Here is a 23,977-nt window from a genome sequence, read left to right as displayed (position 1 = left end):
TACTTTTCCTGTCATTCTTGAACGACGAAATAGCCTACTTTTCTGTACCAAAAATAACAGAATCGAATAGAACACTTTTCAAAATAAATGCTGAAAAGTTCTACTTTTACATGCATTTCCTTTGTCCCCTGGCTCGATTCTTTTGATAAAAATAAGTAACTGGTCCAATTTTGAGCCAAATCCATTAAGGTAATGATCGGTTGAAGCTTGTACGGGAAAAAATCTGAAAAATGTATGGGGAAAAGCAAAAATTTCAAAATTCCACCAGAAGGTTGCGTGAAATATCATTGTCAAGTGTGAGATAACTTTGTAACATTTTGTGATTTTAACTTTGTCGAAGACCGCGAAACGATCCGAGTTAATCTTGACGAGTTATTAGCGATTTATGGAAAAGTTTTAGCATGAAAAGATTTTTTTTTCAACCGCTATTTTTACCTAAAGAATCTAGCCAGGGGGAATCCCTGATGACGATTTTTTTTATTGTCACCCTAGTGACCATACACACGAGCAATTGTATCTCTGTTGTTTCGTGTTGCCCCACTTTCTCCTATGTGAATGTATTAAATGTATCTTGAGAAGGTTTTTTTTTCTAATCGATTTGCTGTCTTCGGCAAAGTAGTAGGATATGATTAAGAAATTTCAAGAACTTTTTGAAAAATAATACGAACAGAGAAAAAAAACCCCAAAAATACGTATTTCTTTATTTTATTTTTTTTATTTGTTTTAGTGTAATAAAAAAGACATCTTTTGAGCCATAGTGCATTACGCATAGGAGGAAATATTATTTTTTGGAAAATAAAGAAAATCTGGACAAAAAAGATCTAAAACTCATGTTTGAAAGCAAAATTTAATGTGCAATCGAAAAGTACCTACTTATAAGTTTTTTTTATGATAAAATGTACCGTTTTCAAGTTACAGCTTCTCTTAGGCATACATATTCTATTTATTTTAAGGTTTTTCGAGTTCACAAAATAGTTTATTGAAGGAAAAATATGTTTGAAAATCTGAGAAAATTTCCTATAATTTTCTTTCTGAAGCTTTTGAAATCGGGCAACTAGTTTCAGGGATACAGCTCTACAAATAATTTGATTCGATGAAACTGAATTTCTCTAAGTGAGCAATTCTCCGAGATTTCGGTCATTCGATTTTTTTTCTGTATTTTTTAGTCCGACTGAAACTTTTTTGGTGCCTTTGGTATGCCCAAAGAAGCCATTTTGCATCATTAGTTTGTCCATATAATTTTGTCCTTAAATTTGGCAGCTGTCCATACAATATTGATGTATGAAAATTCAAAAATCTGTATTTTTTGAAGGAATTTGTTGATCGATTTGGTGTCTTCGGCAAAGTTGTAGGCATGGATATGGACTACACTGGAAAAAAATGATACACGGTAAAAAAAATTTTGGTGATTTTTTATTTAACTTTTTATCACCAAAATTTGATTTGCAAAAAAACACTATTTTCAATTTTTTTAATTTTTTGATATGTTTAAGAGGACATTAAATTCCAACTTTTCAGAAATTTCCAGGTTGTGCAAAAAATCATTGACCGAGTTATGAATTTTTTAATCAATACTGATTTTTTAAAAAAATCGAAATATTGGTCGCAAATTTTTTTCAACTTCATTTTTCGATGTAAAATCAAATTTGCAATCAAAAAGTACTGTAGTAAAATTTAGATAAAGTGCACCGTTTTCAAGTTAAATCCATATTTAGGTGACTTTTTTGAAAATAGTCGCAGTTTTTCATTTTTTTAAAATTAGTGCACATGTTTGCACACTTTAGGAAAAAATATTTTTGAAAAGCTGAGAAAATTTTCTATATTTTGCTTATTCGGACTTTGTTGATACGACCCTTAGTTGTTGAGATATTGCCATGCAAAGGGTTAAAAACAAGAAAATTGATGTTTTTTTTTTCTGAATCTCACCCAAACAACCCTCCATTTTCTAATGTTGATATCTCAGCAACTAATGGTCCGATTTACAATGTTAAAATATGAAACATTCGCGAAATTTTCCGATCTTTTCGAAAAAAATATTTTCAATATTTTACACACCTTGATAGTTTATTATGTGTTTTATTACTAAATTAATAATTTGATAAGCAGATTATAATTTTTTTAGAAATGCAATGGATTTACAAAACCAAATACTAAATGTTGAGTCAGAAATGAAGCAAAAAAAAAGAATGATAAAAATGAGGACACTTGGTAAAATAAAAAAAAATGTAAATTTCAATTTGAGATACAACACTATTATTTTCAACTTGTTACATATTAATTATACACAGAAAAAAATTATGGTAATATTCATCAGGAAATTGTGACACATTTTGTGACAAAAAAAATGTCTAATAAATATTACATCAGGAATTGTTGAAAAAAAAATGTAATACACAGCAAAAATAAAGTTGAATTTTGGAATGTTGAAAATTTGGTAGGTTGAAACCAAATTTCCACCATTTCAAAATTTAACTTTTTTTCTATGCAGCTAAATTAAAGCTTCTTTAATATTTAGGCATTATGTAGTGTTTGTAGTTAGATGAAAATTAAAAAAATCCATAGGTAAAAAAACATTTTATTTTCTTAAAAAATTCAAAGACATTTTGAATTTAACAATAATGTTAGATTTTAAAACATGCATCGGCAAGACATATCTTAAGCTGACTAAAAGTTTACGAAAATAAACCGTTTTGCGGTTATATGGTAACTGAGTAAATAAGAATGTTATTATTTTTAATATGTTTATATATTGACATGAACTGGATAAAACGTTTTTACTCGATATTAAATTTTTCAAAAGGTCATATTTTACACAAGAAATAAAATACTTATGAAAAGCCAAGAAAATTATTTTTCTTTCTGGAATTTTGAAAACATTGAAACATATAATTAAAAGATAATCATTGGGGATTAAAAATAAGCAAATTACAGCACATCGGACGATTTCCACCCGTTACCAACTCCAGATTCCATCACAATCTTTTCCGCATTTTCCGCACCAACCTTGTCCTTCCGGTGAAAGTTGCTAATGTTTGTCAACCCGGTGGTGTGACGGTGATGGGCATCATAAACTAGTTCCTCCTTAATGTGCACAAATGTACTGTGCACACTGCATTAAAAGCTCGTCGCGTTGCCAATCGATTGCACAACCAGTTGCCAGCGATGATCTCTTTTCCGTCCCCATAATGGGGGATGTTGTTTTTGAGTGTACTTGTCCTATGTCATGCCTCTTTCTATTTTTTTTTTTTTTGCATAATCAGCACCATCTAGGGTTGATGGTCACTTTGTTGAACTTGTTTTGTGACAGAAAAGGGTAGAGCGACATTTGACGAGCAACCTTAAAGACCTTTTTTCCCGCTCGTTACATTGACCATGGAGGGCAATTTAGTGCGCGTGCGAAAAAACTTTTCATCACGTCACAAGTCTGACTCTCTTTAGTCTAGTCGGTGTTCCGTAATCGGCTGCGACGTTCGACCGTCCTTCCGTCAAAACACATAACCTCTACTCTGGCGGATCAAATGCATTTCGCAGGCCACCTTGTCAGTACCAGCAGCATCCTCGTGTTCATGAATAACTGGGACACAGATTAACAGACGTGATATTTTCAATTTACTTGGTTGAAAAATAACAATCAGTTCTAATCATGATTTTGACAAGTTGTAGTTCACAAAAAATCCGCTGCAACAACAGTGGCGCCACCACGATTTGATGACAGTGATTGTCTGTGGCACGGAGTTCATTGATTTTTCTTTGACACAACCGGAACGACCACACGAGAGGTTCATTGACGCTCTCCGGTAATCTCCGTTGCGACCATCATCCCAATTCGGATGAGATTCACCGGTTGATTGGCCATCGGCTGCCGCAATGGCGGCAGTGACGTGACGAACCGGCTACCGGGTACAACCGAAGTCTAACGGGAACGTGGAGATTGTGACACAATGTCAGAAAAAAGGTTTTACTTAAAAGCGAACTAGATTCGAACTCAAGTCCTTCCGATAACTAACCTATGACTTGACCATGCGAGCAGTGTTCTTAAGCAGTTCCAATCTCCCCTATCCGATGCGCTCTTCAATCCACCAATCATCGTCCAATCGATCTATAATGGAGCGGTGAAAGTCTCCAATATCGGAGATATTACATGAAGTGCCGCGTCCATGAGCATCATCTATTCACCTCTCGACTCAAAGACCGTGATGTTCGTCATGCGATGCTCAATTTAATTAAGTTCGATGTACTTTTTGGTGGCGGAACGGCAGTCAGCACTTTCGGGCCAAATTATAGTGTGTTGGACGTTTTGATGGAAGAGTGCTCATTCCCTTGTGGATCCCCAAACAGTGAGGTACTCCTCGATATTAGCTCCTGAAAAGTGCTAAAAAGTGCAAAAATGCCTCACGGCAAGAAAAAGAGGCGGTCCTCACCAGCAGGATCGGCAGATTTGAAGAAGCTAAAGAATGCCGAAGCGCTACCTGCAAAGCCAGGCAGTTTGAGCAAGGACGCTCAAAATTCGTCTGGAAACCAGTTCGCTACCCTTCCTGTGGACGTGAGCGAGAAGGAAGAATTTGAACGACGGGAAAAGTTGCCACCCATTTTTGTGAAAACATCATCATCGGATTCGGTGCGAAAGTGGCTGACCGGGTTTATCAAATCTGGTGCTTTACGAGCTTCCATTCGCTTGTGTGCTGATGGACTCAAAATTCTGCTACCTACCAGAAAGGATTACAACTACGTTCGGGATTTCCTGAACAACACCAAGATTGAATACTACAGCCATGACGATCCAGGTAAACGCCCCATGAAACAGGTCCTCCGAGGCCTGTACGACATGGATGTGAGTGTGCTGAAAGAAGAGCTCAAAACTCTTAAGTTGAACGTGATCGAAGTCTTCAAGATGACGAGACACAACAAGGACATCAAGTATCGTGATCAACTGTACCTGGTTCATCTCGAGAAAGGATCGACAACGCCGTCTGAGCTGAAAGCAGTTCGGGCAATTTTCAACATCATCGTGACTTGGGAACGTTATCGTCCAGTGCACCGTGACGTGACACAGTGTTCGAACTGCTTGCAGTTTGGACATGGTGGAAGGAACTGTTTCATCAAGAGTCGTTGTGCAACCTGCGGAGGTGAGCACAAAACTCAAGCTTGCAACACAATCAACGAGAACATCGAAGCGAAATGCTTCAATTGCGGCGGCGACCATTCTACCAAGAATCGAAGCTGCCCAAAACGAGCTGAGTTTGTAAAAATTCGGCAGCAAGCGACGACGAGGCACCAACCAAATCGTCGCAAAACACCACCAACTTTCACGGACGTGGATTTTCCTGCTTTGGCGTCACCAGGAGCAGGATCTGTTCGAGTGGTTCCAAATCTGCAGCCATTGCCGTTGAATCAGCGGCAAAGAGTTGCAGAGCATACAACACCTCCAGGCTTCAGTCAGCAACCGAGGGAAAACCAACCAACATCAACGGGTGAAGGCAGTAGTGATCTGTTTTCACCACAAGAACTTCTGAACATTTTCATCGAGATGACAACAACACTGCGTGGTTGCAAAACTCGCCAGGAACAAGTAAGAACTCTTGGAGCATTCATCTTAAAATACAGTTCGTAGTTTACTCGTTCTAATGATTTTGAATATTTCAATGAATTTACTTTTTTAGTTTTAAGTTAGGATTAGTTGTTAAAGTGATTTTTTTTTCTTTTTTACCCAAATGTATTCGATTCAATGCAAAAATGTAAAACAATTTGAAGCAAATAAATGAATGTGATCAGTTAATAATAAAACGAAAAATATAACAAAGATGAAGAGCATTAGGCCATACCACTTAGCATGTAAAAGAAATGTAATTATTATAAGAATGTTCAATAAAGACGTATTTAATTTAAAAAAAAAAAAAAAATTTAATGGAAGAGTGCGAAAAAAAATTAAAATTGTCAGATTTCGTCAAACCATACCGTTGGCTAAATGTTATGCAAGACCCGCCAGGGTGGAGGAACGCGATGACTATTGCTTTTGCGGCGCATGGTCGTTGGATCCAACAATTTAATGGGGATTGAATTCAAACATGTATGCATTGATGGCAGTAACAATTATGGCTTGGTCGCGGTCCGCAATGCTTGCGGTGTGATGGGATTAGGTTCGACCCACACGTGTGTACCTTCGAGATATAAATCTTGCAATTGAGCGCGACTGACTAGAGGTTCACCAAGGTTCGAGAAAATCTGCGCGGGGAGCTTGTTATGAGTGATTATTGCAAATGCGCTGTACCAATGTTTAACTTGTGGAGAAACATACCTTGTAATACAGTCTTAACGGTTACATTGTTTATATTTTTTTGCAAACTGTTAAAAAAATTAAACAAATTTGAAGAAAAATATTGAGCAAAAATGGATAAAAGCTGAATAACTCAAAAATATGTTTTCCAGAATTTCTTAAAAATTTATTTTATTTGTATTTTTGGATTTGACTCAAACATTGTGAGGGCCTTTCCTATGACCAAAGAAACCATTTTTTGTAATTGGTTCACCCATAAAAGTATTCATACAATTTTCGCTGCTGTCCATACAAAAATGGTAGACAGAAAAAAAAATAATTCTGAATGTTATATCACTAACGATGTAACACTTTCGCACATTCTTAATCATTTAAATTTAAATGCAATTTGAAGTAAATTTACAACATATCATACGTAAAATATGAATTTACGTGTAATGCAGGCGATTACTTCGAATCTTAATATTACTTCAACTGAGTTTACGTAAATATTCGAAAATCTGTAACTTTTGAAGGAATTTTCTGATCAATTTGGGGTCTTCGTTGTAGGTATTGATGAGGACTATTCGGAAAAAATAGATACACGGTATAAACAAATCTGTCGATGTAATAATTCACTTTCTTTGTCACAAAAACTCAATTTCCCGGAAATTTTTTTTTTTTTGAAATTTTTTGATATGTTTTAGGGTATTAAAACCCGCAACTTTCGTGCGATATAGAAATACCGTCAAATATTTGCCGGCAAGGTATGATTTTTTGAAAAAATTGTGATTTTTGAAAAAAAACGAAATTTCAAAAAAAAAATTTTGCTTGGTCTCATTTTTTCTTATAAATTTGAATTTGCAATCGAAAAGTACCTTACAGATTTTTTGATAAAGCGCCTCGTTTTCAAAATATAGCCAGGTTTGATTTCAGCGAAATACTTGCAACTATCGATTTTTAAAAATAGTGACCATAGGTGACCATCTCTGAAAAAAAATAAGTTCAGAAAATTTGCTATAAAATTGTCTAGGAGACATTTACGATTGGACCTCTGGTTGCTGAGATACAGCGGTTTAAAGAAAAAGAAACGAGAAAATTTTAAATTTCACCCGAAAAACCCTCCAACTAATGGTCTGATTTTCAATGTTAAAAACACATTCGTGAAATTTTCCGATCTTTTCGAAACATTTTTTTTTTTAACTTTGAAGCTAGACTAACATTTCGAAAGAGCCAAACATTCAATATTACGCGCTAAAAATTAAAATTACAGGCCACGGAATCAACTTTTGAGCATGAGCATGAGCATGAGCATGAGAGATACAGGCCACGGAATCAACTTTTGAATGAAAAAAGTGTTTTCAAATGCATCATACACTTGTCCATGTCCAGTAGTTTTGCAATCATTGATTTCCAAAATTTCTAAATACTGACGAAATTTTATTTTTGCGATGATGTGCATTGTAACTTCATAAAAGTTCAAAACATTTTTAAACGAGTCCAAACATGTTAAATATGATTATCCATGCAGAAAAAGGCATTTTAGATCGTACCGTATTTTTTAAATTCTTAAATTTCTATAATTTTTATGCGGATGTCAAACTGTGCACAAATTTATATGCATGATCAATTTATAAGATTTGTTTTTTGTAAAATTTTCAATTTTCTACAAAAAACGTTTGTCATAAAAATACTAAAATTTACATAAATTTCATGTGGGAATTGAAGAGGAAATTTTGTGTTGTGTGAAAATTTGAATATTTTATTCCCGAAACACTAAAACAGCAATAGTGCGTACATCGTTTTATATCCATACTGAAAATTATTAAAATTTGAGTATTTTCATGAAATACGGTTTTTTGTGAAAATTTTAATAATTTATTCAAAACACAATAGAACAGTAAAAATGCAAACCATGAAATTTGTTATAAAATTATGAAAAAAAAAATATTTTCATGAAAAACGGAATTAATAAAAAACAATACTTTATTCCACAAACTCTGAAAAGGGTAAATACATCTTGAAATACACATACACAATTTCGCATCGTTTTATATCAAACTGATAATCAGGAAAATTAGAGTATTTTCGTTAAATACTGTATTTTGTAAAAAAAATGAAGTATAGATTTCAAAAATCTTTAAAAAGCGAAAACACAAACACAAATTCGTATCGTTTTAGGGTGAATTATGTAAATTTTAGTACAGTCCAGATTCGATTATCCAAAGGCCTTGGAAAAATTTCACTTTGGATAATCGAAACACAAATTAGTTTTTTTTTTCGATGTCTTATTTTTGAATGTCGAGCTTAAGTATGACCCCTTAACTACTCTAAAGTGGAATCTATGACATTTCCCCGAAACCCACATTCGCCAAGAGACATTTCCCCGAATTCCACATCTCCGAAAAGACACTTTCCCGAAATATCATTTACCCGAAAATCATTTCCCCGAACAATCCATTTCCCCGAACGGCCACATCCCCGAATGGCGACTTCCCCTAAAAACCATTTTCCCGAATGGCCACTTCCCCTAATTTTCCACATCCCTGAAAATCATTTTCCCGAATGACCATATCCCCGAACGGCCATTTGCCCGAACGCCACTTCCCCGAACCCGGTCAGGCGGGTATTGCCGTTGCCCAGAACCGCGCGCGCGGTCCTGGACAATGGCCATACCCGCCTGACCGGGTTCGGGGAAGTAGCGATCAATAAAGTATCCATGTCCACAATTGAACGTTCAAAAAATTCCGAGCTTCACTTGAATTTTGAATATTTAAATTGATGTAAGTGCGATAACTGGCCAGAGGGATTTCAGGTCAGAACGTGTTTGACAAACGTTCAGGCCCGACTACCGCAAACATTTGTAGTTGTTACTCGGGACCTTGGCAACCAAAATCAACCAAATTTCGGGACAATGCACAGAATGGTCAACCAAACAAAACGTGTTTGGCTCTTTTTTTCATTTATTCAAGGCCAATCATTAAAAGCGACAAACGACAAGATAACACAACAACGTCGATTTGATACATTGGTCATTTCGCAAAAAATGCATTTAGTTGAAAATCAAAATACAGTTCAGCCTCGATTATCCGAAGGCTTTGTCAAAAGTTCACTTCGGATAATCGAATAATAAAAAAAATTTAGTCGTCTTTTTTTTGGCTGTCGAGTCCCTAAACTACTTTAGTAATTTTGGCAGTGATGAAATATTTAGTAAAATGGCAGTGATGAAATATTCAAAAAATGCATTTTGTAATTCAATAATCAACTTTTTAGATTTGATTGAAAGGGTTGGGCGCAAAACTCGAATTGGACGTAAAAAAATTTAAAAAAAATGTTCATAGCCTTCATCCAGCTAAAATTGATAAAGACAAATCAGTTCAGTTAAACAACATCTAGAACAAACTGAATCCTGCGCATCGAGTCCTCGCATAAAGCTATCGTTGCTGTTCAATCCTTACCACGTAGATACCGTTTTGGAAAATTGTCCTTTGCTGAAAATCGCCGCTACAAAAGAAAAATCTTTTTTTTTATGGAACGTGGATGATCTCAATATTCCGCACTCTTGAAGCGTCCGCCTGGTTTATGGATGGCCTTCTACGGTTTCAAACTTTAAAAACACATAGAAGAATTTAATATTAACGTCATACTTTTATAAAAAAAAATCCCAAAATAAAAATTCTGTTTATATCAAGGTTATCATTCGGGAAAATTGATTTTTCGGTGAAGTAACCATTCGGGTGCGAATCGTGCACTCAAATCGATCACGTTTTGGTGGATGGTCGACACTTCTCGGACGTGATGGACGTCCGATCGTACAGAGGACCGAACATCGACTCTGATCACTTCCTGGTAGCGTGCAAGATCCGAGCTAGGCTGTCGAACGTGTTGACCCCGCGGACTGCGAGGATAGCGCGGTTGAACGTCCAGCGCCTCGCGAGCAGCGACGTTGCTGCAGAGTACAGTCGGAAGCTCGACGAGCGGATCAACGAGGACGCGCCTACAGGTAACCTGGATGAGCAATGGGGAGCCCTCCAGAGCATCGTCAACACAACGGCTACCGAAGTGATCGGCACGACCAGAGGACGCAAACCCAAAGGGTGGTTCGATGCGGAGTGCCAGCGAGTGACGGACGAGAAGAACGAGGCCAGAAAGCGTATGCTGGTGAAGGGTACGCGCCGAAACTGTGAGCGATACAGTGAGCTGCGAAGAGCTGAGAAACGAACCCACCGCCGAAAAGAACGGGAGTACGACGAGAGAGTACTTGCCGAAGCTCAAGCACAGTACAACGCGAATGATAAGCGGAGGTTTTATGCAACTGTCAACGGTGTAAGAAAGAAAGCGACGCCTTCCCCTGTTATGTGCAACGACAGGGAAGGTAACCTGTTGACAGATAAGACAGCGGTAGCGGCCAGGTGGAAGGAGCACTTCCAACAGCTGTTGAACGGTGAGACGCGAGAGGGAATCGTCGAGGACAGGATGAACGTTGAGGATGATGGAATAGCTGTGGACCCGCCTACGTTGGAGGACGTGGAAAAAGCCGTAAAGGAGCTCAAGAACGCGAAATCCGCGGGAAAGGACGGACTTCCGGCCGAACTTTTCAAGCACGGGAGCGCGCGGATGATCGAGATTCTGCACCAAATCGTCCAGCGAATTTGGTGCGAAGAACAGCTTCCGACCGACTGGTTAGACGGGCTCATCACCCCAATCTACAAGAAAGGGCAAAGACTCGATTGTGCCAACTATCGAGGCATCACAATCCTCAACTCAGCGTACAAAGTACTATCCCGAATCCTGTGGAGCAAGCTGAGACCCTTGACCGAGACCTTTGTCGGCGAATACCAGTGCGGTTTTCGAGCGGGTCGGTCAACGACGGATCAGATGTTCACTCTGCGACAAATCCTCGACAAGTTCCGGGAGTACAACCTGCAAACACACCATTTGTTCATCGACTTCAAGGCGGCGTACGATTCAGTCAAAAGAAACGAACTTTGGAAAATTATGCTAGAACACGGCTTTCCGGCGAAGCTAATTAGACTGATTCGTGCAACGCTCGACGGAGCAAAATCAAGCGTGCGAATAGCCAACGAGACATCTGAAGCTTTCGTTACGTTGGATGGATTGAAGCAGGGCGATGCTCTCTCGAACTTACTGTTCATCATAGCGTTGGAGGGTGCTGCTCGAAGGGCAGGCGTGCAAAGAAACGGAACACTCATCACTAAATCGCACATGCTGCTTGGATACGCTGACGACATCGACATCATTGGTATCGACCGTCGGTCAGTGGAGGAGGCGTTCGTCCCTTTCAAGCGGGAAGCTGCGAAGATCGGACTGACCATCAACACTGCCAAGACCAAGTATCTGGTTGCTGGCAGAGCGCGTGGCAGTGCAGGTGATGGTGTTTCGGAGGTGGAAATAGATGGAGAAAGATATGAGGTGGTGGATGAATTTGTATATCTTGGTACACTTGTGACGTGCGACAACGATGTGAGCTGCGAAGTGAAACGGCGGATTAGTGCTGCAAACAGGGCCTTCTACGGTCTTCGTAGCCAGCTAAGGTCCCGCAGCCTAAGGACGCCTACGAAAATCACGCTGTACAGGACCTTGATACTCCCTGTAGCTCTTTACGGTCACGAGTCGTGGACGCTAAAGGAGGCTGACCAGAGAGCACTTGGGGTCTTCGAGCGGAGAATCCTGCGTACTATCTTCGGCGGCAAGCAAGTAGGAGACCGGTGGCGCAGGCGCATGAACTTCGAGCTGTACCAAGACTACAAACATGCTGATATCGTAAAAGTCATCAAGCACGACAGGCTGAAGTGGGCTGGACATGTAGCCAGAATGTCGGACGAGCGGGCGGCTAAAACGATATTCAGCAGCGAACCCGGACGGGGTCGTCGGCTTCGTGGAAGGCCTCGTACGCGTTGGCTGTGTGCAGTCGACGAAGATGCAAGAGCGGCCAACATTGTGGGCGACTGGAGACGAGCGGCCCAAGATCGAGCATCCTGGAAATCTTCGATTAGTTCAGCGTTGGGTCGATAGACCTGTTGCTGATAAAGTAAAGTAAGTAACCATTCGGGTATATGAAATTCGGGAAAACGACAGTTCGGTAAAATGGCCATTCAGGTAAATGACTTTCGGGGATATGGAATTTTCGGGAAAATGATTTTCGGGGATGTGGAATTTTCGGGGGCACTTTCGGGGACGTGGAATTTTCGGGGAAATGATTTTCGGGGATATGGGATTCGGGATAGTGGGATTCGGGGATAAGGGATAAAACCGTTCGGCCATACTCATACTATGAAACCTACCGCATCATTAAAAAAAATCATCTTTAAAAATTTAACAGGAATTGGATCCAATAAATTAATAAACAAAGATATTTTTAATGAGTTATCGTCGATAAGGTTATCACCGAAAGTATAATAGTATCTCGATAACGATAACGAGTAATTATCGTTATTGTTATCGAACGTCGAAAATTTTATCGATCACAATCTTAGTACAAAACCAGAACTAAAAAGTATATTTTTCAGCGAAATACTTTAGAAACAAAAATTCACATCAAAAGCAGGAACAAAACAAACAATTTGAAATCTCTCATTTGTTATCAGCATAAGATAAAGCAAGTTAATAAACTAAACTTGACAATTACCATGTTTACCAACTTCCCATTTTCATGAAGCAAGCTTCAAAAGAGACATCGCCGAGGATGGAACGAAAAGGGCGGAAAACCCATTGTCTTTTTGGAGCGGCACAAAGATGATCAACTAAACAAAACGAGTTCAAGGGAAGCCAATAATGGAGATAGTCTGTACAAGCGGGCGTACAAAACTGTTGACAGAAGTGAGGGCGAACTGCGCACAATGATGACGAAAATTGAAACCTAAGCCGTCACTTATCTGAGGGTTTGAAGCGATTTTTTGCGTTAAAAAGAGGCGGAAAAATGAGGGTATTAATTGCATGGGTGGATTGGCATTATTATGAACAGTAAAGCACTGATAGTTTGACAAAAACAATAATAGTTATGAAATGTAAATCAATTTTCAGGAATAACTGCTTGCAGAAAATTGCAGCATTTCGTCTGATAAGTCTGTGAATATTAAATTACCAATTAAAAGGGTCACGTGCCCTTTCCTCGACCGAGGTCCAGACATGCGACTTTTGTCGACGTCAACAAACCACGTTGAGCAGACGTGACAATTTGTCAGACAAACAATGTGATTGAAACAGTAACAGCTAGATTGTTTGACAGTTCGATCGATAGAAACTTTAAAAACAAAAAATAAAACTACGAACAGCTGTCAGTTTAATGACATTGACATTGAACCCAAGAAAAAACATAAACAGAATTTAAAAACGAACGCGGAAGACAACAAGAACAAACGAAAACAACAACAAAGTCGGCCGCCGCGATATCGTTCGTATACTTTTCTTTCCTTTTTTTATCCATGGGGCGCGTTCATGAAATTATAATGACATTCGGGTCAAAACAAAAACATTATTATGGGGCGCCTTCTCTCGCGGGTGCCATTTTCGGAGGCTCTAAACAGTTCGCCGCGGGAGTCCGTATTGTTTGTATTGCAGGTAAATAAATATGACCATCGTGCCACCTGACAAAATTCCATCAAGTCACTCAGACACCACGACGCCGTTTGTTTGTGTGTATGTGCATAGTTTTTGTTTACAACTGGTCGTCGGCAGCTTGATGCATCATAGATGGCGATGAAAGCGCATTCTTTGAAATGGATTTGGAATGGAATTCGAGTACCGCTGAACCCCGTTGGATTGATCGATGACAGTTTGATGTTGATGTCAAATTTTAACTTCCAAGCACGTGGTTTCGGGCCTGAGACAGCTGTCAGTTTATTATTCAATTAGCAAATCCATTATGTTGTTTAGTATTGTAAAATGTCAAGCTATTTAGTGTTTACTGTTACATTTATGAACGTTATCGATTATTTAGTGATGACAGATTGCAGTGGGCGGTTAGCAGATCGATAAGACGATAAGTTATTCATACAGCTGGAACATCTGTACAATTTTCAAGGTCGCAATCAACTGTACTGAACAGCTGAGCATTTCCCAAAATTGAGTCACTTCCATTACTCATGGCGTACTTTGTAGCTAGTAGTTTTCGCACATGACAAATATTTCTCCAGCCGTCTGTTGCGCTTCCAGCGAGTCTGGTCCGAGTTTGATCGATATGGGGGTTGTGTGTCGACCAACAACAAAACACCCGTTCATTCTGGAATTATTTTGCTGCTTTGTTGTGGCCCCCCTGCAAGGTTAGCGGGCAAGGTTGCCACCCATTTGGATGACCTTCACCTCGCGGTATCCTCGTCACTCTCTGCTTTTAACGTCCCGCGATAACCAAATTAGGTTAGTTCCAACGTTTACGGAGCGCTCGGATCTAGTTAGCTTTGACTGTCACCTTGGTGATGCCTATTTTGAGATTCTTTCAACCTTTGGAGCAGGAAATGAGTTCTTGCGAAAGATTGAAGATCTTCGTGATTCTCAATTTCGTTCCAATTACCCGAAAATCAACTCTACAATCATAAACCACGTGCCCAATCAGCTGATCGCAGCTTGCCATGTCTTCTTGACGCAGCGGAGGTGTCTCGAAACAACACGCACAGCCTTCTACGGTAAAAACGACGCTGCCTGGCAATGTAAACAAATGCGATGCGGCGTGCCAACGCTCCATCATCGTAGCGTACGCAGTGGACGACCTTCAGAGCTTGTGAGCTTGATGCTAAGAGGCAAAGGGAAAGGGTTCAGCCATAAACAATAGCTTGTAAACGGGCTTGTTACTGCACGTCCTGCGCGTTTGCGTAACAAGATGCAGATTTTTTTCGCATTTGTACGGTGTTTATGGACGGTGCACGTAGGTTGCAGGCGGTATAGCTTTTAGGGGTTTTCACACGCTGTTCACGCACGCGGTAATGTTCTTTATGTGCGAACCTCAGACGGGTGTTCCCGCGTACAATCTAGCTATCAGTGTAGCTTCAGGGTGAGTCATGAAACGAATCGTGAAGTCTTGCTCTGCGTATGACAGATCAAACATCTTACCTACACGGTTGTTTACATTGCGCGCTAAACACAACCAAGCTCAAACATGATAGAGGTGAGCGTCTGTCAAAGTAATCACTTGCACACGCCTACTGCGCGCCATCCACGTGCAAATCGATAAAAACAATAAAAAACGTAAGCTCTATCGATTACGACGATACCGGGCAAACCGGTACAAATTTGCATAATTGCCCCGTCAACCAAGTGTGCAGCTGACAGAAGTGCATCCGTTTGGTAGGTTCGATTATCGTTGAACGTTGATTAATCGATCAAAAGCGATCGATCAATTATGACACGCGAACATTGCTCCACGACGATTTCCAATTTCCAATTAGACCAACCTCCGCCAAGGCACTCGACGCGAAAGGAAGTAAATTGTTTTTGAAACGACTTTGTTTTCAACGGGGATCATGCTACACTAGACGTCAAGATTTTTGACGTGTTTGCTTCCGTTTCATAGAATTACGAGAAAAACGATAAAAATTATTGTTTTTCTTCTCTGGGAGAAGTATTGCATAAACCAGTGTTATAATCAATTCTATTTTGGAAAACTGAACAGATATCACGATCGAGGATTTCAAGGTCAAATTATCGCGGGAAAATCCTGCTCATCGTCACCGGTTGAATCGCTCACAATGTTATTGCGCCTCGATTGCAACCTGTTTTGCATTCCACTTGGCGGTGCATATTGAATCGTGCACGAGTCGTTTCTAGCTTTCAAACTGACGTCCAGCGAGAAAAAAAAAATTAAGTAAATATTTATTTTCCAATCGCGAACAGACAGGTTGGCTGGAAGTTGGAACGAAAACCAATAAAGTAGGCTAAGATTTTCCCAAGAGTTTGCAGTGTTTGCCTAATGAACCTAACCTACAAATCGGAAACGTCAAAACATAACGGCCCCGAAAACCCCGTTGAATCATCAGTCAGATCGTCGTGATGAGTGGACGGCGTCCATGTACGTGGACAGTACGGAATTGTAATTAAGTTGCGTGCCACTGCTCATCATCGCACCACTTTTTGCAAGAGCGCACACACACAAACACATTTGTCTCCATAACTGTGCCGCATATGTCACTGTTATGATGTGTGAGACGCAGTAGTCGCTGATTTGCGGCGAACGTCATCGATTGACGTGCGCGTTTTGGACTGTCAACGGTACACGGTAAATTTGAGACATTCGTCCCAAACAAAAGCTGCGTTATTTTGACAACTTGACATCTGTCATTTTTGTTAGAATGTTGTCGTTTTTTTGGCAATTTGACATCTGTCAGTTTGACAGGATTTCGGTGTTAATTTAACTAAAATATTAAAAAAAAACTAATTTATTCACATTAAGCGTGTATCAATCGAACATTCCTTCACGAAACAACAACACACGTGTACCATCTCCATGGCCAAACAATCGGATCGATTCACATAAAACCGGTCAGCGTTTGCCATTCGCGAGGGAGGGCGGACAACAATTTGATCGATATGCAATCGCAGCTTGAATGTCAAAGGCACGTGCGCGGACAAGTGTCACATTTATCAAAATCGTCAATATTGAAAAGTGGTCACAATTTGTATCATTCGTGACTTAAAGTAGACTTTTTAGGTGATTTATTTAACAATGATGAATGAATCTGACTTGGCAAGCAGTTTTCGTGATAAATTGTTAATTTGCTCGAGCTAACTTCTAGTAAAGCTCCGGAAAGTACACTTAAAATGCACCTCATTAGCCTTAATGCAACAAAATTATAAATTAATATTTAGTTCCTCACTAACCACTAACTTAAGACTCACTCACACTTTTTTTTCGCGAGATAGAGAAATGTATGCAAATGGTCGTAATTATACTAAATTTGGACGGTCTTACTATTTATGTGGCGAGAAGGAGGTTTGGGTTACGATTTTTCGGCGTGCCCACCGAGGTCGACGCGTCACTTTTAATCATACCTTGGATAGTATGAATCAGGAGAAGAATATTTACCTGAAATGAGAAGAAAAAGATAAAAATGAGTGATTTTGGTTTATTTGTAATTTCTGGATTTTTTTTAATGAATTAATAACAAATATTTTGTTAAAGTCGATTTCTGGAGTTTTTTTTGGAAAGGTCCAATAAACCAAATTTCCAGTTTTTGCGTTTTGGGTGTTTTTGAAACCGCCTTGAGTCAGGGGTATTGAAAAACACCCAAAAAGCAAAAACTGGAAATTTGGTTTATTGGACCTTTTTAAGAAAAACTCCAGATTTAAAGATATATCCGGGGCGAAATAAAGTTTAAACTAGTTTTTTTTTATGTTAAACAAAACAAAATTATCACTAAAATTCTCGATTAAATTTTCAAAAGGTCCTATCTGCATTGGAAACCCATGATTCATGTTTTGAAAATTTACTCTAGAATTGAGGATCAAATTAATAAGTAAATATTTTTCATCAATATTTGTATAAAAACCTGAGCTTTTTACATTTTTTTTTAAATAGTACGGTTTGTCATTTTAAGGTTATTTTTTTGAATAAAAAAATCTTTTCAATTCTTTTTTGTAACTTATCAGAATTATTTTAAGAGTATAGTTTAACGTGAAGACTTCCATCATTGTCATGATTTTTCCTTCAAAGATATAAATTTTGCGTCACTTTCAATATTTTGACAAAATTCCTTCAACAAGTTGTTTAGAATAGTGCCCTCACATGCTGATTCCTTTTGAAAACGATTATTCCATTCCTTGCTAAGTTATGGAAATTGTCATTAATCAATGATTGCCAACTAAGACATTGACGTCTGTGCCACAAAATTATATAAATTTTGAAGAACAATTGATTTAGATCAAAAAATCTTTCAGGGGCTTCAAGAAGTCAACATCCGGCACATGCTGATTCCTTTTGGTGCTGAAATTCGTTAAATTGAATTCAATACACATTTTTTTATAGTGATGATTAATTTTCTTCGAAAATGATCAACGGCTTCACCTTAATTTGTAACTGTTCCTCAAGCGAGTTGGAAAAATAATTCTCGAAAAGTCCAGCATTATTCAAAATATTCATTTCAAAATTTTTGTAGCGTTGCAGAATTAATTGAAAAATGCAATATCAATATAGTTCCAATCATTAAAAAATAGTTCAGTAAATTTAACCCTAAGTTGACCTTGGTTGGTTCCTCCAGAAGGTATATTTTAATGGAGCACCCGCAGTCGAGCAGTTTTTGATAGTTCGCTCCATAAGAAATACATTGTAGAAAAAAAGTAAAAACTGCTCGAATGGAAGTGCTCCATTGAAAAAACTGCTTGAATAGAAACTATTTGTAACTATTTTCGAGCAGTTTTCAAAATGGGTACTAAAGCCCTATGTAAATTTTTATGTACAACGGTAAAAATCACGATTAAAAACCATTTCTGATCATTTTTTTTCATTTTAATGCAAATTTTTCTTTTGACAAGACAACATTTTTTTCGGTGGATCAACTATGGTCCCCTTGGAACGAGCTGTCAAGTAGGAGCTTTTCTGTCAAGAAGGACCGCGAGGTTAATTTTTCAAAATTGATTTAAAAATTCATTTTAAACTCTTTGTGGTCATACAAAGGATCATTGTACTCAGAAAAAAAAAGCTTTATCGCTGTAAACAATATTATCAGCAATCTAAGCTTCATTTTAGGGACCCAATTGTTTGAATGTTCCTCAGCGAATTTCAAATAAAATTTAAAAAAACACGTTTTCAAGTCTGATTTACAAAATTTGTAAGCAACAAGTATCACAAAAAGCTTTATACATTATTACAGTACACAGTAAAAAAAAATTATGGTAATATTACATCTCGGTGGGGTACATCTTTTATATCGGAAATTTTGCCTCTAAAAATTGTAATTTTACCACTTTTCTGGTGTAATGTCACTTTTTCAGTCTAAATTGAGGTAAAATTAGATCATTAAAGAGGTAATATTCAACCTTCCAAAATAAAACCTTCCAAATTTACATGATTTTTTGCTGTGTAATGCGCCTGTCAAAAATTTTCAAAACATCAATAAATTTATGGAAATAATTTTCTTCCTAAAGTGATACGTTTTTTCCAATCTATGGAACCAAAATTAAAAATTTGTGAGTAGATCAAATTTGATTACTATTAAACTTAACAAGTTTTCGAAATGAAAATTCAAATTGTTGACAATCATTATTTCGTTTGCACTCTGATTTTTCAAAAAAAATTTGAAAGAAGGGGACCAAAAACTTGAAAAAATTGCATTGGCCATTTTGATTGCTGCTACTAAAAAGAGACAAAAAAAAACAAATATATTTTGCCAAAGCCAATCTATTTTAGAATTTGGAAAAGTCAAAAGTTATAAGAAATTTAATCAATAGAATAAAAATAGTTCAAATCAACCAGAACTTTCGAAAGTGTTGAACATAAAAACGATTTTTTTAATTTTAAAAAATAATAAAGATATTTTGATAGTACATGATTATTGGTCATAATAACAATTATTCATTAAAATCTAACTTTTCAGAAATATTTTTGGGAACTTTTTCGTCTTCTAAAAAGTTCAGAGACTTGCAGACATGGCTTAAAGACAACAACTTATATGTATTTCGCAACCTACGAGAAAATTTAGAAAAAGCTTCTGTGCAAACTTCAAAAATGAGTTGTTGGTAGCAATTCAAGGATAACTTTTATAGAAAACTAATGTTCGAGGCACTTTTACACAGTAAAAAAATGTGTAAATTTGGAAGGTGTAATTTTGGAATGTTCAATAATACCTATGTAATATTACGTCAATTAAGACTGAAAAAGTGACATAACAACAGAACAACAACACATTTTCAGAAGTAATACTACACATTTTTTCTGACATAAAACATGTACCCCTTTCCAGATGAAATATCACCATGTTTTTTTTACTGTGTAGAACTCTAAAAAACAAAAAAACTTTTTGACAAGTCAATTTGGACTTAAGGGAAAACAGTTGTAGCCATTTTAAGGAAAAAAGATCGCAACTTAAATAACTCAAAAAAGCGCAGGGCATGTTTTAAGAACCACCCTGACGTTTTAACAAAAAAAAGGTTTCCATCTAACTTTGCCCGCTAGATTTGAATTTGCTGCCAGAATTGAGCCAATGTGTCAAAATATCGATTTTTAGTCATATTTTGGGCTTGTATGTAAAATTATCAGGCATCTGATCTCACAACTACAACGTTGCCAAAGACTTAAAATCGATTAAAAACTCAAACTATCAACATTTTATTTTGTTACGTAAAATATGTTAAGAAATTTAAATACAAAAATTATTATTAATTTTAATGAGCCTCATTGTTTATTGATAGCGAGTTGTGGCGCTATAACCACGGCAAATAGTGTCCAGGGCATTTGTGGAAATACAGTGTCCCATCCCTAGAGGGTCCCGGAGCACCAAAACTTCTTAGCATGGTGGCTCCCAACGATTAATTGCCTAAACAAACAGGAACGTGAGCGGGGGATCCCCACGTTTCTTCCACCCCTGTAGATTCAGAAATGTATTGCTGCACTCGTGCTCATACTCAATCCATTTCAACGAATCATCTTTGCGGTTAACTTTACGCAGTTGGCCTGGCCGCTTTAACGTTTGTGATGTTTCAAAGCAATTTATTGCATTGGGGCACTGCGAATGTTAATAATGACAAGAGGATGCTAGGCGTTAATCAACCTAAGGCATTTTCCAGGATGCCCTCGAAAGACTGGCTGCGCTAGGGTTAGATTAGATTAGATTAGATTAGATGAGCCTCATTGTTTATTGATAGCCTATTGATTTTGAGCATCATTTGCTGCAATCTAGAAGAAAATAAATTCAAATTGATCCATGCAAACTGCTCACTGTCGATGCACCCTACTGAAATGTTCGCAAAGACAACTCTTCTTTATTAGCTTTAATTACCTGGAAAATAGGTCATGTTATGCTACAATAAACTTCAGCAAAAGTCAATATTGACCATAAATGCTAGCTTCCCACCGAACCAGGCTAGCCCAATAGGAAATGTTTAGCAGCCATCATCATTCCACACACTTCAAGGTACACACATTCCAAAAGAGCCCAACAATTATCCACACACATATTCCACGCTACCAACCGACAGGGTAGACAAAGTCCAATAGACATACCGACCCTCGCCAGTACAAAACACGCTAATTACAGCCCTCCATGGCCCTGCCTCAGCTACTTCTTACATCAGACTCGACCCAACCAAGACCCACGATTCGATTAGACCCTTTGGAGTTTTGACCGGGTCTGGATTGTGTGATTTGTCTGCGCAGCAAACACTTTTGGGCCGAGAAAAAAAAAATGCATTATGCAAATCAAACCAACCAAGCCCGAGCGATCACGGTGAGAACTTTCTGCTCATGAGATTTTTTCTGCTTCTTCAAATTGATGATGGTCAGTGGTGTGAAGAAGATCATCACTTAAGAGTTATTGTCGAGGAGTTCTACAGTTCGACCAGGCCGGCGCCGTTGGTTGTCAAAGCCTACTAATTACTGCATATTTCAACCATCGTTGAGCTTTTCACAGCTCTGCCAAGCCCGCCTAATGGCCTATCTACAATCACTTAACTTAGAAAATTTCACTTAGCTTAGGAGTTTGAATCAATGGAAATGAATCTGATCTTCTACAATGAAAAGGAATAAAATTAGAAACTTGACGTATGGTTTGGAAAATTTCAAAATCTACGGTAAGTTGACGTTTCCATATCAAAGGTAAACAAACAACTGCATAGCAACGTATATCAGCCCAGCAAATTTTCTAAGTTGATTGTGGATGACGGCCGTAAGTTGTGTACATTTTCTAAGTTTTACTTTACTTAACTATTCTAAGCTAAGTGATTGTAGATAGGCCATAAGAGTCAGTCTTTCACGCGAACAATAGGTCGTAAAAATCTCAACCTAAAGTGTATGGCAAACAGCAAAGGTGCAACCGATTCTTTCCTTCCCCGTTTACCCTTCTTGAGTAAAGTGATTTAAATTTTTAATTGATGTTGGTACCTCTTTATCCATCCTGCTGGAGCAAGACCAAATGACACGGTGCTTAATGTCACACCAACACTAAACCAGCTGTCGAGTGGTGACCCTTGGCGAAGATCTGCACGAGATGATTAGGGCTGAGCTTACCGTGGTAATGCTGGCGGCTTAACTATAGTGTCTGTTCCAGAAGAGGTGCGAGGAAAAAAATGAAAACAAACGGGTAATTTTCCCAGGAATTACAACGGTTGAAGTTGTTGTTTTTTTTGTGTGACCATTCTTTCTTCGCAGATATGATTAAGATTTAATCACGGTGGAGCTATCGTTCTGAAGATCTCATGTTTTGATCTGTTCGTACCTAGAGGTTACTTTGATCAAATACAATTAAATTTAAAAAAAAAATCTTGAGTAATCATGACATTGATGAAAATAATTCCTTGGTCACATGTTTCTTAACTAATTTTTGCATTTTTATCTAGCAATGTTCTTTGACAAATTGGTCATGTCTGTAACATAACACCCTACATTTTTTTGTACTGAAAATATGTTCTGCGAAATTTCTTAAAAGATAAAATTTAAGTCAATAAATATATTTATTTATCAAATATTTATCATTTCAAAAATGACTCAAAAAATCGATTCAGCATAAAAAGGTGGGTGATTATGTTATAGACATGACCAATTTGACAAATAACATTGTTAGATAAAAATACCAAAGTTGGTAAAGAAATTATATAAATTAGACAGTAGAGTTGTTGCCTGCCTTAAATTTTTTTATTTTAGATTTTAAGGTTACTTACTTACTTAACATACATTACAGTTTCCATCCCTTATCTTCTGTGCCTACTACGGTAATCTAAGCAAAGATAACGCTCGAACGAGCTGGAACATGATCGTATTAACTAATTAAGCTAAGAAAGGCGCTCTCTGCGAACCTCTACAAGAACGGATTTGTATAACAGAGTGCAATTTGCTCCGAGTGAGGGGCCGCGGCAAAGGGAAAAATTATGTAAATCTGATTTCAGCCGGTCAAGATAGATAACAACAAAAGGGGGAGGTTGCTTTCTTTCACACGAAATGCAGCAGTGAATAATTAGAATTGGTTTAACCAAGTTTTGATTGGGTTTGGAAAATGGAACACATTTTGTAATTAAAGAAACAGAGTGAATACCGTGACATTGGTTTTGTTCCATTTTCCACGCAATTTTTCATTTTCCACGCAATTTTAAGCAAATATTCCACACTTGTTCGCCCAAATAATTATCTACACTTGTTCGAAGGAGGTTATCGGAAGATTGAAAAATTGGTCCATCTCCAAATATCCAGAGAGATCATGCCGAACAACCGTTTGAAAAGCACTCTTCGTACCAACACAAAATTAACCCAGGTGAGATATTAATCGATTTTTCTGCTGCTGCTGCTGCTTCAGCTACTACTTTTCACCCGGGCTTTCTTCGTGGACCGACATAACCTAGAAAGCATACGGAGCACACTCTGTCGCTCAGCGGAGGACTGTGTTTATACGACTGGCGGCACATGGCGGCCACGGCGACGGAGAGGTGGATGGCACCAAAACGTCACCAACAAACCACCACAGCTGATGGTGATGATGATGATGATCGTTATCGTGGCCAACGAACCGCGGCCAGATTTGCAGAATGCCGGAATACTAATGTCTAAACAGAAAAAAAATCAATGGTAAAATC

At 38.0% G+C, this 23,977-nt stretch overlaps 2 protein-coding genes across 7 annotated transcripts in view; one reads left to right on the top strand and one right to left on the bottom strand.

Annotated features, from left to right (window-relative positions):
• The window catches only part of LOC120420471 (uncharacterized), a 76,808-nt gene that overhangs the window by 10,050 nt on the left and 42,781 nt on the right, over positions 1–23,977 (bottom strand). The gene's annotated exons all lie outside the window — the stretch shown is intronic.
• LOC120420463 (uncharacterized) lies at positions 10,052–12,289 on the top strand. The gene has a single exon (XM_039583486.1). The coding sequence runs from the start codon at positions 10,052–10,054 to the stop codon at positions 12,287–12,289; it is 2,238 nt and encodes a 745-aa protein (XP_039439420.1).

The sequence above is a fragment of the Culex pipiens genome, chromosome 3 (genome assembly GCF_016801865.2).
Source record: "Culex pipiens pallens isolate TS chromosome 3, TS_CPP_V2, whole genome shotgun sequence".
NCBI lineage: Eukaryota > Metazoa > Arthropoda > Insecta > Diptera > Culicidae > Culex > Culex pipiens.
Note: the sequence above shows the minus strand (reverse complement) of the source record. Positions and strands in the feature narration are given on the sequence as shown.